The sequence below is a fragment of the Pagrus major genome, chromosome 17 (assembly GCF_040436345.1).
Source record: "Pagrus major chromosome 17, Pma_NU_1.0".
In the NCBI taxonomy this organism is placed as follows: Eukaryota; Metazoa; Chordata; class Actinopteri; order Spariformes; family Sparidae; genus Pagrus; species Pagrus major.
Window position 1 is genome coordinate 19,525,468 of NC_133231.1, and position 16,531 is coordinate 19,541,998.

General features: G+C 44.0%; 1 protein-coding gene across 1 annotated transcript in view; it reads left to right on the top strand.

The window, feature by feature from the left end:
- Positions 1 to 12,633: 12,633 nt before the first annotated feature.
- grin2db (glutamate receptor, ionotropic, N-methyl D-aspartate 2D, b) overlaps positions 12,634 to 16,531 on the top strand; it is a 30,222-nt gene continuing 26,324 nt past the window's right edge. The window contains exons 1-3 of the mRNA XM_073484629.1: positions 12,634 to 12,921; positions 13,212 to 13,418; positions 14,476 to 14,742. Of these exons, the coding sequence (XP_073340730.1) occupies positions 12,634 to 12,921; positions 13,212 to 13,418; positions 14,476 to 14,742 (762 nt within the window). The remainder of the gene's footprint in view (positions 12,922 to 13,211; positions 13,419 to 14,475; positions 14,743 to 16,531) is intronic.

The following is a 16,531-nucleotide window of genomic DNA, read 5'->3' on the forward strand; positions in this document are numbered from 1 at the left end:
AGCAAATTTCTGTCACAGCTGCCAAGCTGTCAGTGACAACCTACCTAGACTACACTTGTTAGATGTAATAGTGACATTATGATGTGTTTGATTATGACAAGTTGCAGTAACAGAAAAAAAACTGTCTGCTTCCATAATGAGAACTGGGCATCATTTGTGAGGCTGGGTTTACTGCAAGTTTTCAGAGAGTCACGTGTCACTCAGAGAGACAGAGGCGCTGCTTCACATACTGAACTAGAATGGCACTCAGCAGAGCGCATACCTCCGCCATGGCCCAACAGTCCCCTTTAATTCACTCAAGCCTCGATAGCACTGTGTCCCTCTAAATTTTAAACTACCATAACTGCTTTACCGTAACTTAAGCTCACCAGATATAGGATCCAAATCAAACTGCTCACACTCATCAACACCAGCCACCTAAATATGCCTGATTTTTTTCATCAAGATCCATGACTTATTCCCCGAGAAACTAAAGAAAATGTCGAAAAACAGCCGTTCTTGCAATGTCAAAGAAAGTGAGAAAAAAATCCTGGATCCATCCCTTTATCCAGATCCGCACTAAACGTAAATGGGGTCTATTCTGGGCCGAGACCCATCCTCCATCCAAGTTTCATGGAAATCAGTTCAGTAGTTTTTGTGTAATCCTGCTGATAAACCACCCAACATACAAACAAACGGAGACGGGTGAAAACATAACCTCATTGGCAGAGTTAATTACAGAAGTAAACAGTTTCTGGGGGAGGTACAAGTGCTGCTTGGGGTGTGATGAAAATGCACTTATTCAGAACGAAGTTTGGTACAGTATGACAATAATCAATATCAAAACAAAATCATTATGCTGTAGAAACTTAGAAATGAATTAACTACCATCTGAACTCCCTGTCTGAGAGTTTCTTTTCAGTAAGGTGGCAGCTGCTATGGTTTGGCACCCTTGAGGTGCCGCCCCCGGCCCAGTTACAGCCCAACTCTGGACTGGGACTGGCAGAGACAGTCAAACACACACTGTAGATGGAATGACAGGAAGTCCTTCAACAAACAGGTGGAGATGGAACAGACAGACAGATGGACAGGCTGGCAGACAGACACATTCATAAACAAAATCACACAGACAGGTTTGAACGCACACAACAGTGAGGGAGAATTTATTGTGCACTCCTTGCACACAGTCACTATCAAACAGGTGCGCACACGCACGCACACACAAACAAACCTGAGCCAAAGCCCTGCGGCTTGTTTTGGGAATACAAGTCTGGAGGCAGCTAGCAGGCACACAGCTTCACATGGCTGCATGCAATACACAGTCACACACACTCTCAAAAAGTACATTCAGGCAGATACCCATGGGTATGCAGTCAGACACACACACGCGCACCAAGAGCATACCCAAAAATACACACACAATGAGTAGCATACTGCACACAAACACACACACACACCAGTCTCAGTTTTGGATGAGAGAGGACCTTGGGACCTTGCCCATGGGATCCACACACTTACAGACACCGTACTGTATATATACATTTGAGAGCGCGCACACAGCAGAGGAAAGGAGGATGAAGGGAAATAATGAAAGACGATGGAGAGATGTGCAGGAGTGTTTTGCGGCGCGCAGCGTTTTGCAGCAGTGCGGTGCGGTCCTTCATCGTGATGGATGGGGCAGGAAATGACAGCATTAAGTGGTTATTAAAAAGAGGAAATGGGGGCATTTATAAAAACTATGTTAGCCTGTGTCTGCGGCCCATGTCGCATGTCACCCTGGGCTGCTGTGTCATGCCTCCTGATCTGTGAGACTTCCCAGCACTGCACGTAGGGCCAGCTTTGTTAAAACCCTTTGTCATTCTCCTCTCAAAGAGCCCAGCAGCTGGCATTTATAGCAGGCTTTGTACTGGAGTGACTGTGCCGGATTTACTAGGTGCGGGTACCAGGTGCAAAGTTGAACCTGTTTTATTGCCTTATCACTTTATATAAAAATAGCTTTGCTCTATATTCTTTCAAGTTTGAATGTGGAATTCCTTCATAAACAGGTGCCGACTATACAGCTGTTACAAATGCAAATATGCGCGTTGGCACCTGAATGGAATTTGCACAGCACGTTATCTACAGTACAACAAGGTGGGGAAGACAAGGATGGAAGAGGGAGCGTCAGCGCAGAGATGGAAGAAAGCCTCTGATGAAGATAGTTTGATGTTCCTGGGCTTGTTTTAATGTGCTTCATCTCTGCATGTAAATAGCTCCAGCTTCTAAAACTGGCCTTGTGATTTGACACCTCTCCTGGTTTTTGACACTGAAAAGAATGAAATGTACAATATGCTTGGTATGCAGGTATTAAGACTCAGGGTGCGGATTAATTTGTTCTCAATTCAGGTTGTGCGGTTTCATTATTCAAATTGCACATTTTTTCACATCGAAGCCTTCTTTAGTCTACCTCCTGAAAGGTGATTAGGAGTGAATGCTCTCTTTTCAATTATATAATAGCAATTTCAATCTGATTTTTTCCAATGAGGCAATAAATGACCCTGGCCTTGGTCTGGTGCTGATCAGGCTCATCGAGTTGATTGTTATGTGTTCCGCTCTGTGTTAACTGTGGCATATTCTCTATCAAAGGCTTCAGCTTTTGGGAAATAGAGGCACTCATTCACACGTTTTGGACTAAGCAGTGAGGGGAAATAGCACGAAGATCAATTGTTGGCACCGGATGCTCTGTGAGATCTATACCCAAATATTAAGACTGCTGATTACAGTTCCTGTCATACAATAGTCCGTAGGTCACGGAGTGAGAGTGGGAGGAACGGGAAAACCTTGCGCCATTCCAAATTTGAAGCATTCACACTTTATTCCAAGATGGTTAGCAACACTAAATAAATTAAATAAAGCCTAAGGTAGTTATATTTTTGTGCTACATATATCTAGTAGTACAATGACAAGTACACCAGAGACAAACAAACAAGTGTATGCACAATCTGATACTGCCATGTTTGTGTTGTTTCTGGAACATCGTAATTAATGTTCATTACAACTGACCAATTATGTTTTTGTGACTCGGGGGGGAAAAAAGACTGAAAAATACACACATAGGAGAAGTTATTCTTCCAAACATGTACATTTGTGTTGAGAAGCAGTGTGATAGACGTATAGGGCTCGGATGAAAACGCAAAAAAAACCTTCAAAAGAGTCTTTAGATGATGACACATCAAAATGTATCAAATCTCATTTGCTAGTCAACATTTCTTGGTGCAAGTTATTTTAAGCAGGATTTGAACTAATTAAGCTTTTAAAAAGTGGTGAGGACAAAACTGGTCATTACAAAAAGTAAAGGAGGCATGCCCTCAGTGTAGATGACACCCATGTGGTTCATATTGTGAAAGGTATGGTAACTCAAATATTTTTATTACCTTAACATTACGTATTTTAGTTCCCTAAATCTGACCAAAGAGCGACAGAAAGATGGAAATAAATGGAAAATAACAGGTAAACTGAGTGTAAAAATAAGACGTTTACAGTATAAAGGCAGGATGTGACCCCCACTTCTCTAAGTGAGACCTATGCTGAACCCACTCAACCACAACAGCTGGCTCCAGATGTGGTTTTCCTTACTGTTTTGTAAGTTTAAATGACGGTCCTGGAGCAACATTGATTATGTTGTTCTAGGAACAACATCAACACCACCGTAGCTCATCGGCAGATATTGGCCTTTCACAGATTTCTCAGGCTATCCGCAAATATATTGTCCAATATATGCGATATAAAAACATGTACAGAACATGATGCAGAAAAAGATGCTTGAAGTAATTTATAATTGTCAAATTCCCGGTGAAGTTTAATGTTTGAGTACACTGATGTATGTATACCTTTGTCACAAGGGTTTGATAACCACATTTGAGGAATCAATGCAAAAAATGTGTGTTTATGTATATCTTCTGTGTGTGCAAGAATATTGGTCGATATATTGATATTGGGAATTTTTTACTCCCTAATATTGGTATCAGAATCAGCCCCAAAAATCCAGTATCGGTGGGGCTCTAGTATAGCTTATTTCTACTTGGCAGAATCAACAGTATTTTATTCAGATGTAACTGCCAGTGATTTTGGCTTTGCAGCCATTGTTTTTTATTTTTTACACTTGTGTAGTCTTTTCTTCAAGTATAAAATCATAGCTGTCAAAAAATGTTCTGATATCTCATGACACAAGCAGCTTTTCCCTCCCGGCTACTTATAATTACGTTCTGTACAATATGATGCGAAACCGCCATAAAGAGCTGGGGCCATCTCAGACTAGTGAACACCTCTTTGATGAGATACTGGGGCTTCATGTGTCGAGACTTTGAGAAAATAATAAAAAAAACAGGAGAAGACAGATATTTTATATTTGTTGCTGTGAAGCAAACATCATAGCATTACTGGGCAGCTGGATGTGTCTGTGTGAAGACAACACTGTGGGGTTCTGACATTTCCTTCACTAACCTCTCACCACCTTTTACTCCTGAGAATCATCTGAGGCTTCATGAAAAAAAAAAAACCCTCCCTGGTCTCAATCCTCCAATTCCTCTCCCCTGTTGGGCTTCTGTCTGCATGGGAGTGCATTTCCTGAGCTGAACTGATCCACCAACGTTTATAGGATAGGCTGACAGAAGTGTTTCTAACACCTTTGCTTATGAGCGGGGGCAGAGCCAGATGTGCTGTGAACGCAGCTCAAACCTGTACACAACATTTTGACATTGCAGCGTTAGATTTTAAGCAGACCAAATCCAGCTTGACTTTAGCAACATGTGGCGCCTGAGAGACTAGCTAACTGTTTCTCTTATTCAGACGGGTGTTAAAGGTTTGTGTGTATCTGTAGATGTGACATGTGCGTGAGTGTCTGAACACATTCATCCATACATGTAAAGTCTGTACATACACATCTGCTTGTGTGTGACCTTGTACAAAGACATTATCAGCGAAGGTTTCCCACACCAGTTTAATCCGTTTATCTTCAGAATAAGATTGTGTATCGTTACTATGCAGAGCTAGGTGCTTGTTTCTGCTGAGAGTCTTGAGCAGGTTCCTAGTTTATAGTTGTTACTGAATGTTTCACCTTACAGGTCCTGAAGGGCTGCAGTGTCGGCTGCTTTTCATCTTGCTCTTTTAATTAGTGACTGATTTAGATCTGGCTAGGTGATCCCAGTGTCTGGCCAATCAATGAGGGAATTAATGGAAGCGCTGGTGCAAGCAGAGTGGAGCAACGCTGTGCCGTTTTGCGACAACTGGCTCGAGATTGGAATGAGAAAAATAATTAATTTATATTATTGTTAAAAAAACGCAGTATTTTTCCTGTGTGGTAACATGATCCCCCTAAATTCTGAATACTCCCAGACTTATTTTGCCTGTCTCATCACATCTTCTGAAAATCTGTCATCCAATTTGTTCCTGATTTCAATCTCAATGCTCCTTTAAAGAAAAAAAACACCAATCAGGCAAGTATTTCATTCATGAATGTACAGTGCATTATGTAAATGCACAGCATGAATGCATGTTTATTCTTAGATGATTGGATTGCATTGATAGCGCTGTGATACTGAAGCTATTTTCCCCAAACACAAAGCCCTCAGAGTGTCTGGATTCCCGCAAAAAGGTTGAGTAGAGAGAAATGATTCCCTTTAAAACAAACATAATAAGATAATCCCCCCAGGTCGTGCGTCGTAAGGACATCTTGACAGAGGATTTGGGAAGAAAAGCAACTACAGAAAACAATTTATATGTACATTAAACCCAGTAAATTATGTGGTATTATAGTCAACCTAGGAGAAGAGGGGGGTGGCCAGAGAGTAGCGCCGCAGACCTCTGCTCCTCACTCTATTAGATGTCAGGTGTAGAGGTGGGAAAATGAAATATTCTTGCTCCTTGGCCAGCCTTAAAGCAAGCACTTATGTTATACAAGCATTGGCAGTGGGCACACAAACTATGAAGTCTCCTTACAAAACCATTTTCATTCATTCAAGCTGACTTAGGATATGCCAGTTAGGCTTATTGAAATAATACCCCGACACTCTGTCATGTGAATTCCTGATGCAAGATCCCCAGACACTGGTCTTTCCACGTGAAAGCATCTGACCTCCCTGATATTTATGTCTGAACACTCATGAGGGTAGTAAACCATTTGTAGCTGATGTTCTCTGAATGGATGTGTGTGTGTGTGTGTGTGTGTGTGCGTGTACAGGAGCGAGAGGATAAAATAGAGACACCATTGAAATATTTCCGTGCATCGTTCATTCACAAATTGATGTTGTTTATGCAGACTGTATAACTCTATAAAAATAAAGTGTGAGTGTGTGAGCTTGCAATGTCCTGAGGATTAAATGAATGACAGGGGCTTGGAAGATAACACACACACACACACACACACACACAAAGTGAATAATTCAAGATGCCCAGGCTGCGTTACAAAACAAAATGAAACAACTGACAGGCCTTTATTTCTATCAGCTGATTTTTCTCTCAGGTTTCTGGAGTTTATATTCGTGCAATTACTAGACATGTGTAAGGTTTTATTAAAGCAAAATTAAACACATTCTCTACTAGGTAATTCCAGGTAATTATAAACCCGGAGCTGAATGTTATGAGTTAGACAAATGGGATGTGGTAATGTCAAATATTTCATCATAATCATTTGTAATGGATGTGATTTCCAGTCACTGCTTTTCATGTCTGTTGTGCCAGAAACCACAGCGGGAAGTGGCAATAAGACATTTTCTTTTTTGTTAAAAAATGAGGTCAGAGAATTGTCAGTGCTACACTGTGGCAGGGTCCGGGGTCAGCTTCATCTCATTTCCATCAATCCATAGAGGGAAGAGAAACAAGGAGTGTCCTCCCATTCAAGTAATGAAATTTATCTCCTGAATGTACGGAAGTGAAGTCCAATTAATTGACACTGTCTCTTGGCAGAAGCGTTTAATCCGAGCCCGTGAAGAAATATTTGAATTAAAGGCAGGATACTCTGAACCCCAGTCAGGCGCGTTTTGTACGACCACATGGAAATTATGGGGACTTGAAATGTCAGAAATGAAATGCCTTTCTGCTGTGGAGAAACATCAAAGCGAGATGTCAAGGTGACTGTTTCATTTAGCTCTTGTAAAAGGTTACAAAATACAGAAAGGACAAATGGAGACTATCAGCTATAAGCGAGTGTCATGCAGAGCCGGTGTAGATTTCACATCCTCTCTCCTGTAACAGTACAGTTCATATATGGAATATTTTTTTTGCATTTTAAGGTTATTTATTTGTTAACAGAAAGAAGAGCCTTTGGATAGCTGTGTGCTCTGCATGTCTTCGGTTTGCCACAATTCATTTTTCATATTCCATATCAGCTAGCCCCTTGACTTTAACTGTTCCGCTTTAAAAAATGGTTGAAAGCAACCAGCTCTGATCTGGTTATCGGCCTGTGGCATGTGTAATTTACAAATACTGTGTGTTGCTTTTCCCTCTGAGGCTCTGGTGTCACGATGGTTTGATAGATGGCTCCGACTCTGTCACCAGAATGGCTTATGATAGCCACGGCTATCAAGTCCAAGGGAGGCAGCAGCAGCAGAAGCAGGCTTTACTACTGCTGTTTACGGCCATGCAGTAAAAACACACAGTACTATACGCCCTGCTGCTGCACGCTGCGCTGCTCGCCGATCACTCTGCACACTATGCACAATGGGAACAAGAGCCGCTCGCCTGCCTGGTGGCTCTTCTGCTCGACAGGGATCAAAGAGAGAGAAAGAGAGATGAGAGGAGAGAGGAAGTGAGGGAGGGGAGGAAGTAGAGAGTGAAAGAAGTACAGGACAAAGACGTGTGTGGAAGGAAAGAATAGGGAGAGGGCTGAGGAGGGAGAAACAGGCGAGGAGTTGACGAGGAGTTGGTGAAAGTGAGACGGTGCAGAGTGAGGCAACGGAGTGACTCAATGAATGAAAGCGTGAATGAACGAGTGACCAAATCGAGTGACTGAGTGAAGGAGACAGACTGAGTGAGGGAGTGCGTCAAGTGAGAGTGTGTGAGCGAGTGGATGAGTGGGTGACCAAGTGCAGCAGGACAGAGAGAGAGAGAGAGAGAGAGAGAGAGAGAGAGAGAGAGAGAGAGAGAGAGAGAGAGAGAGAGAGAAATTGGGGGAGGCAAAAAGAGAGGGAGAGAGGATATGTTCCGTCAGAGAGGACACACTCCAGTGGCTGTGATTGAAGTATGGGCCAATTAACACGAGGAGCATTGAGCTCCAGCTGCACTCTTCTCTTCATTCCTCCGCTCCCCCACACGACACACTCACACACAGAGAGACATTGATACACTCACATATATGCACACTGTGGGCATCACACTGTGTTGGCACTTTATCTTATCTTTTACTATAGTACAGCTATGGACCCGAGGAAATTATAGAGACTACATGCAGCAGTGTTCTTGAGCCCACTGCAGTCTTAAATGTGGACAAGTGGAAAAAAAAAAAGAAGGAAAAATGGAGTCTTCATCTTCAGGGGAGGGTTTTTTTTTATTCTAGGCACTTACAGTGACTCACAGAGATGCTGCAATTTCTTCTAATGGTGTACAGTAGATTATATATTAGCCTGCATATTTCAGATGTTTTGTTATTGGCTGTGGAGAACTGCCTGAGCTGATTCAGTGCAGCCTGTGCCATAGGCAGCAGGGAGCAGGTCCATTACTCTGCATGACAGACTGGAATGAAGCAGCAGAGCCCCGATGTGGGCAAAACACAACGCTGAACACTGCACTTCCACAACTCCACACACTCCAGACTCCAAAGACTCCTTCCCCATTCACATTTCCCCAGCAGATCGGATGCAGCACCAGGCCTGGCATGCTGCCTCCACTGGAGTTCAGTGGGAGAGGGGCTCAGGGAGGCATGCATGCCAGAAGCCGACTTCCACCCCGAGCGGCTCCCTCCCCTCCTCTCTTGCGACTCGCTCTTCCAGACTCACCGCGGGCGCTCGCTGCAGCTGTAGAATGCACAGTTAAGGAGAAGGAGGGGATCTGATACTTGAAAACATTGTGATTGTTTTCCTACCATCACACTGACACCGAGAATCAATTTTTCATTTTGTGTTTAGAGGCTATACAAGTTTTTTGTCTCTTTGGTGTTTGCGGGGAATAACACAGGCTTCACTTTAATCCTCTATAGAAGGATATACCGTCAAAGTGGTTGATTTGCCTTCAGCGACACAAAACTGCAAACCTGTTTTGATATTTGTGAAGAAGTTGCTGCAAAAAAAAAGAGCTGCACATGCAGTCACCATCAATTCCTATAGGAAATCAATTGGAATCACAGTGGGCACATGATGCTGTGTAGAAGAAATGTTTAAGCAGAGATATGATGAGATGTATTTTGATTGCAAAGTACTGGCAATTTTGGAAGAGAAAGAGGAGACTGGCTTGGCCGTGTGAATGTTTTCTCTCTCATCATCTTGATTAGCTGTCTCTGTCAGCCTGAGAATATTCCTGCTCTTAAGTACCCTGTAAATATTCCTGAAGGTGTTTTTAGTTTGCCTCTAACAGTCGCAGGCATGTACGCCAGCTTCTGTGGTGCTGTAAATGTCACTTTCTTTGTTTAGAAAGACAAACTAAACTGGCTCAGCGGGAAAGAATAATTATACTGTAGATACAGTAAGCTGCTTATTACAGTGATTGACAAATTTAGAGATCAACAATATACAATACAAATACTTCAGTGCAAGCGCTGATATAATATAATGATTTAGCCGGTAAATGATGATTGAAGGTGCGTGTACTTAGGCGAATTCAAAGTTTTAAAGTCTAAAAGAATCATCAAAGAAGGTAGTCTTTGAAATTTGAAAGGTTTTCAATTCCATCTTTCTTTCTTTTGTAGTCAGTGCAGTCACATTCAAGAAAAGAATATATTATAATATTTATCATCCTGGTGAGGAACACAATCCTGATACGTCCCAAATAACAAACAAATTTACATATTGTCTTTCAAATAATACAGTATCATGCAATGGTCAGATCCTGGCAAGGCTCCTATCTTTTAATTCAAACTTTATTTCAGACTCACAAGGGGGTCCATAGCAATGAAAAGAAAGAGAAATAAATCATAAGAAACTGTTCATAGGTAGGCTGTCTCGCCAGTGTTTTCTAATAAAGCACAAGTATAATAAAGGACTGATCACATCTCAGCAAGAAGGTGATTGGTTACCTCGTTACGCTTTTTTGACTAAATGATCCCAATTGTAACATTTCCTGTGTTGTAGGCAGTGCCTTTCCAAATATACATGCATTATACACTCTACTAAATTAGAAGCAGCTCTGAAGACCGGAAAGAGGTGGTTTTAAAAGGTAGAAGGGGAGGAAAATATACTAAAAGGAGAACATTTGCATTTAACAAAAGATTCATTTACGGTAGCAAATCAAATGAAACGATAATCTTCATCTCTTTCTCGCTCTCCTTTCTCTTCTCTGTGCATGTGTGTGTGTTTCAGTGTGTGTTTGCTCGCTGTGAGCCCCCTTACTGCTCGCTTTTCATGATTCAGTTTGCAGAACTGGAGCACATAATGAACTATATAGTAAGATATATTTAGATGAGGATTTGATTATAATTTGCCTTATTGTCGCGCGCCTCAGCGAGATGTTGCGGACGCACGTTCGATACACTCTGCAGGGAAAGTGGCTACTGTATATAGTAATACACCGTGTTCGCACTCCCAACGAGGCTCAATGTGATGGAATGGCACACGCTGGTTGAGCAGTGCAGTACAGTGACAGGCCTAACAGTTAATGGCTCAGCACCGTAGAATACAGCTCCACCAAATGATATGATGTACCGTATTCCTGCAGCTTCGTCTCAGACTCTCTCATTTTCTCTCTGTCTCCGTGTCCTTCCCATTCTTTCCTGCCACATCTTCCTCGCCTTGAAGAAAACAAAAAACAACAACAAAGCTTGTTTTTTCTCCCTCTCCCCATTCATTATTACATTCTCCTTTTCCCTCTCTCCTACTAACAGGTCTGTCTCTCCCTATCTCTCCACACCCCCATCTCTTTTCTAACCCGTATCTATATACCTCCCTCATTCGCCCTCTCATTCCATCTCATTCCACCGTCTTTCTCTGCTTTTCTTTTTCTGTAGCTCCACACCACACATACACACGCATGTCCACAGCCCTGTCACTCAAAACAGGAGGTTTGGCAGTGTATTTGTTTAGGCCGAACACGTATACACATCCCAGTAATCAATATTTCCTTTCCTGCTACTCTTGTCACATATTTTACTCCACCTCCCACCATCCCACCCTGCTTCGTCCTCTCCCTTTCTCCTTGTCTCCTACTTTTCCACCCAGCCTCTGTCCTTCAATCCACCAGTCGACCATAAGTCATATGCCCTGTATTTACAGTACCTTTCTTTTCTATTCATCTCACACAGCTTTCTTTCTTCACCCTCTCTTTTCTTTTCTTTGCCACTTTCTTTTTCCATCCAAAAGACTGATCAGGGTCAAAGAATCGGCAGACTGTGACAAAGAGAAGAGAGTCGGATGAAGACTGAGCGAGAAACATAGAGAGGAGGAAAGGGGGAAATAGAGGCGCAGAAGGGGAGAGTGACTTTAGAGGGAATATTATGTCAGCAGGCCTCTGTTAATCAATGCAATTGTGTTTGGTTCCTGAAGCCATGAAAATTGGGAGAAGAGATGGGGAATATGAAAAGACAGAGCACGAGACGGAGCGGGGAGAAAGTGAGACGGAAATGGAGAAAGGGAGGGAGGGCAGTTGGCACCAGAAGTAAATTGAAAATGATGTGCTGTGTTTTTGTGTGTCTGTGCGGCTCACATATTAACCCTGCTATCTCCCAGGTAGTCATTATCTCTCCGTATGGTTGTTTGTGTGAGTGTGTGTGTATGTTTGTGCGTGCTGCATTAACCCTCATATCTCTCTATCATTAAGCTGCTCTACGGGCATAGTGTAGCAATGCATTTATCTTGCGAGTGTGTGTGCGCATTCAAACACTGGATGCATGTGTCTGTGCTTGGATGCAGCTGTGTGAGGCCGAGTGTGTTTACAGTGATCTTAATTGTTGTTATCATTCATGCAGCACAATAACCACCTCCGCCCCCATCTTTGTCTCAGTCTGCTATTAACTCTCTCTCCCCCTCAACCTGCTTCCCTCCAACGGCCAGTTTCTATTTTTCCTCATATTGTTCCTTCTCAGCCTGCAGCCTAAATAGCACCCATTTCATCTTCTCTCTGTCTTGCTTTTCTTCCCTCTATTGTTTTTCCTCTGCATTCCGTACTCCTTGTCCAGTATTTTTCTCCAGCCAAAGCTAACTTTTATTACCCAATGATTGGATTCAGAATTCATTACCCCGTCTAGCCTGTATGCAATCTCTGATCAGTTTCTGTCTTTCTCTCTCTCTCTCCTTCACACTCTCTCTGTCTACACCTCCGTCTTCTGTCCTCTTCTCTCTTGATTTGATGTCCTCTGTACTGGACATTGCTGAAAAAATAAAACACCTGAGTCTAACTTAATCGCTTCTCTCTTCTCTTGCTTCTTCTTCTTCTTCTTCTTCTTCACCTTCTTCTTCTTCTACTCCTCTCTCTCTTTCTTTCAGGCACCCTCTCTTAGTGCGATATATATCTGCCTCCCCCCCTCGGCAGGTTGCCATGGTCGCCATACCTACTCTCTCTCTCCTATTGGTCCTGGCAGAGTGGGCAGGTCTGGTGGACGCCTCCCCCCACCTCCTGCTCCGGCCCAGCCCGCGGGAGCGTGATGCAGGGGCCATGATGAACTTCAACATCGCCGTGATCCACGCCGGTGCTACTGTGCAGGCAGAGGCGGCGGTGGCGGGGCCTGGGGGAAGGGTGCTCTACCCTGGCTTTGGCCGGGTATATGGCTCCCTGGGGGAGAGCGTAGTCACCCAGTGGGGCTCTGCTAACGTCATCTGGCTACAGGTTGGACACTGTCTCCTCTACCTACTGCTCATTCAGCCTTACTTGAAGGAAGGGAATAACAATGACCATCCATTATTCATACTCACTTCCAATATTTGAGCTGAATGGGCAGCAACTGCTGCTGTTGTGTGGGCCCTGCTGAATGAGCGGGCGTCTGGCAGCTTGTAGTGTTAGCCAGACATCTCATGCATACTACAGACATTTTCCATATCAATAACACTAAGCCAAGACACACTCCACTAGTTGGTCAATTCCCTCTGTATTTATCCCTGTCTATCTTTATTTCCCAGGTGAATGACAGTAGTCCTAAGACGGTGCTGTCCCAGCTGTGTGAGCTGCTGGCGGCGCGGCCCCTGCAGGGTCTGGTTTATGAAGAGGAGAGGCCACCTCGCACGGCCTGGGGTCCTTTAGCCCCCATGCTGGAGTTTGTCTCTGCGCAAACAGGACTGCCCATAGTGGCTGTAGGAGGGGGAGCGGGGCTGGGGAGGATGCCACAGGTAGGAGGAGGGGGGTTGGGGTTGGGGTGGGAGAGTGAGGGGGAAGTGATTGCAGCTTGTGTGTGTGAGTGGGTGTGTGAGAGGGTGTGTGTGAGTGGGTGTGTGAGAGGGTGTGTGAGAGGGTGTGTGTGAATGTGTGTGAATGTGTGTAAGACAGAGAGAGGAGAGAATCAGAGAAATACAAGAGGGCAGATGTCCCAGGTGTATGACACATATAATTAGGTGTGTGCTGTATACTGAAGCAGTATGGATTGACAGCACTATGAATGAAGTATAAAGGGAGAGCTGCTTAGATTGCCATAACAACTTACAATGTCACAATGTCGCGCATCCTCTCTGTGAAGAAAAGGTTTGGGGAAGTGCCGGTGGGACGGAGGGGAAGCTGAAGGTCAGGGTCGCTGATCTGCTGAAACTCTGCAGTGTTTGATCTGTAAATGGCACCAACTGGGGCTGTCGCTCTGCCTCTGATGTTCCTGGAAGGGAGGCAATGAGCAGACGTGTGTGTGTGCATGAATGAATAAGAGAGTGTTTGTGTACTGTACATTTGTGTGCGAGTGTGTATGCACCAGAGAAACTAGTGTCACATGCTTTTCACCACCAAAGAGGGGGAGAAAAGAATCAAAAAACATTGCGTTTGAGCTTACAAATAACTTGTTTTAACCATTTACACTTGAGGAATTAAATTGTAGCACTTTGATGAACTTCCTTTGAAGATGTACCCTCGCCTAGTCCTCACCCCCTCCCATCCCCTGAACAGACTTTTTAGAAACACTCCCTTCTGGACGTCATAGGAGAATTCATGCAACAATCCTAGTTGTTTCAGCCCTGCGGCTGCACGAGTGGTGTTGCTCCATAAAAACTTCAAGCCCCGTGATGCCACGATGTTGTTGTGCATAAAGATGGAGCAGTCTGGAGAGTTGTAGTTCTTTGTAGTCAAAATGCTGTCTGTTACTTTCTCACTGTATTGTTTCTGCATTTTAGACACAGTACAACTACAGAGGATGTATTTTTACAGTGAGATTTTAAACCAAATCGGCTGCTCTTTTTCCCAAATCAGGAATCAGGTTCCATCTTTCTCCAGTTCAGCTCCTCTACTGCCCTCCAATTAGAGGTCATCTTTGAGGTGCTCGAGGAGTACGACTGGACAGCCTTTTCCGTGGTGTCCACGCGTCACCATGGCTACCAGGACTTCCTGTCTGTGGTGGAGGGCCTGACGGACGGTTCGTTCATCGGCTGGGAGAAGAAGAGTGTGGTGATCCTGAACGTGACCGACGACCCTGGGGGGGCACGCACGCGCAGGCTGCTGAAGGAGAACGAGGCGCAGGTGAGACAGGGGGGAGGGAGGGGGGAAAGGGGGGAGGAAAGGGGAGGAAGTGCTGCGAGTATCATTGGGGGGCCCCCTTTCTGACAGGTGGCTTCCCAGCTTTTTCCTTCCTTCTTCGTCTCTCCCTCTGTCCCTCCACATCTCTCTCTCCCCTCTCTCCTCTATCCCTCTGTTCTTCTCTCCCCCCTCCCATCTGCAAAGGCATAAAGAGTTCAATGGTACAACAAAAAAACACGAGTCAATCTGATTTGCCGGCGGGTTGTCGTCGAAGATAATGTGCAAAATGAAAAAAGTTAAAAAAGTTAACAACCTTACAGTTTTCCCCTTCCACACTGTCCAACAGTATCACGTATATCAGCTTGTTCCAGTTCTTCACTGAAGATAATGTAAATGATCACTGAGTCAAATATTCATGGCTTTTAAACACATTTCCCCAAAATTTAACTTAACTTAGTTCTTTGGAAACTCTGAGATGTCCACTAGATTTAAAGTAAAAGGTGAGTTTAAACTATGTTTGGCTGCACAACGTGAGTTAGCAATGAGAGACTGTCACCTTCTCTAATTCATGATTCCATTTTGATCCAGACATAACCTAATGTCAGTAGTTTTTCTTCACCCTCTACCTTGTTTTAACTTCATTCTAGTTACCCTCTCTCTATATATCTTTATAGAGTTGTTACCTGATTTTTTGACAAAACTCGCCCTACATTTCAAATTCACATTGATTCATTATTGAGCAGAATGACTTGTGGTTTTGGCTTGTACCTCTGGTGTGTTTTATCCCTTCATATTGTATGCCTGCTCCCTCTCCTATCACACTGCCTTGCTCGATCTTCCCTTCCTTTCCTTACTTCCTTCAAACTTCCAGTCTCACTTCCCTTGCTCCTCTTAACTTGTTTTCTTTCCCTCAACACTTCCTTTATCATTTTGTATCTCCTTAAACCACCTCTTTGACCCCATGATCCACCTGTTAAATTTTTCATCTCCGTGTTCTCATGCTTCCTCCGCTCCCTCCTTCCCCCTCTGCCTCCCCTCCTGCGTTTTCTTTGCCTGGAGACAAGCTCACTCTCCTCTGCTGCCTTCCTGCTCACCTCCATCTCTGTATGGCTATCTTTGACTCCTTCAGTCCACCCGTCCATCCCTCTTTGCTGCATGTCTTCCCGGCCACGGGCTCTGCTCTCCGTTGGCTCGGTTTAGTCTGGGTCTCAATGTCATCGCTAATGTCCCAGCATGGTCACTGCAGCTCTGCGTGTGTGTGTGTGCGCGTGACTGTGTGTGTGTTTGGGTCTGTGTGTGTGTGTGCTTGTGTAGTGTATTCCTTAGACTCCACTCTGCTTCTGTCATTGTTAATATAACATACTGCCAGCAACGGGTTGCCTATACGCAGTGCTTGCTTTTTAACCCTCTTGCTTTTCACAACCACCCCCCACCCCCCCTTTTTTTAGCTTTTCTCTACTGCAGGGCTAATAAATGCTTGTGATCGCTTAGTGATGCTGTGTATCTTTGCATTACATGCTCTCTCTCTTTTTTCTCCCTCTCTGCCACATTTCTAGTAATGTCCTCTACATTATAGATGGCCTCATGCAGGTCTCTGGGTCAATTTCTACTCAAATCTCTCACTGTCTATCTTTTGTTCCATTCCTCTTCCAGCTTCTGCCTTGTCAGTATTTCTTCTGCTCTCTCTCTCTCTGTTGTATGTTCCTCTCTTTCTCCATTTCCCGTCTTTAGATATCGTGTGTCTGTTTATAACTCTGATTCTCTCCTTCCCTCCTTAATTCAGTCTCCCTCT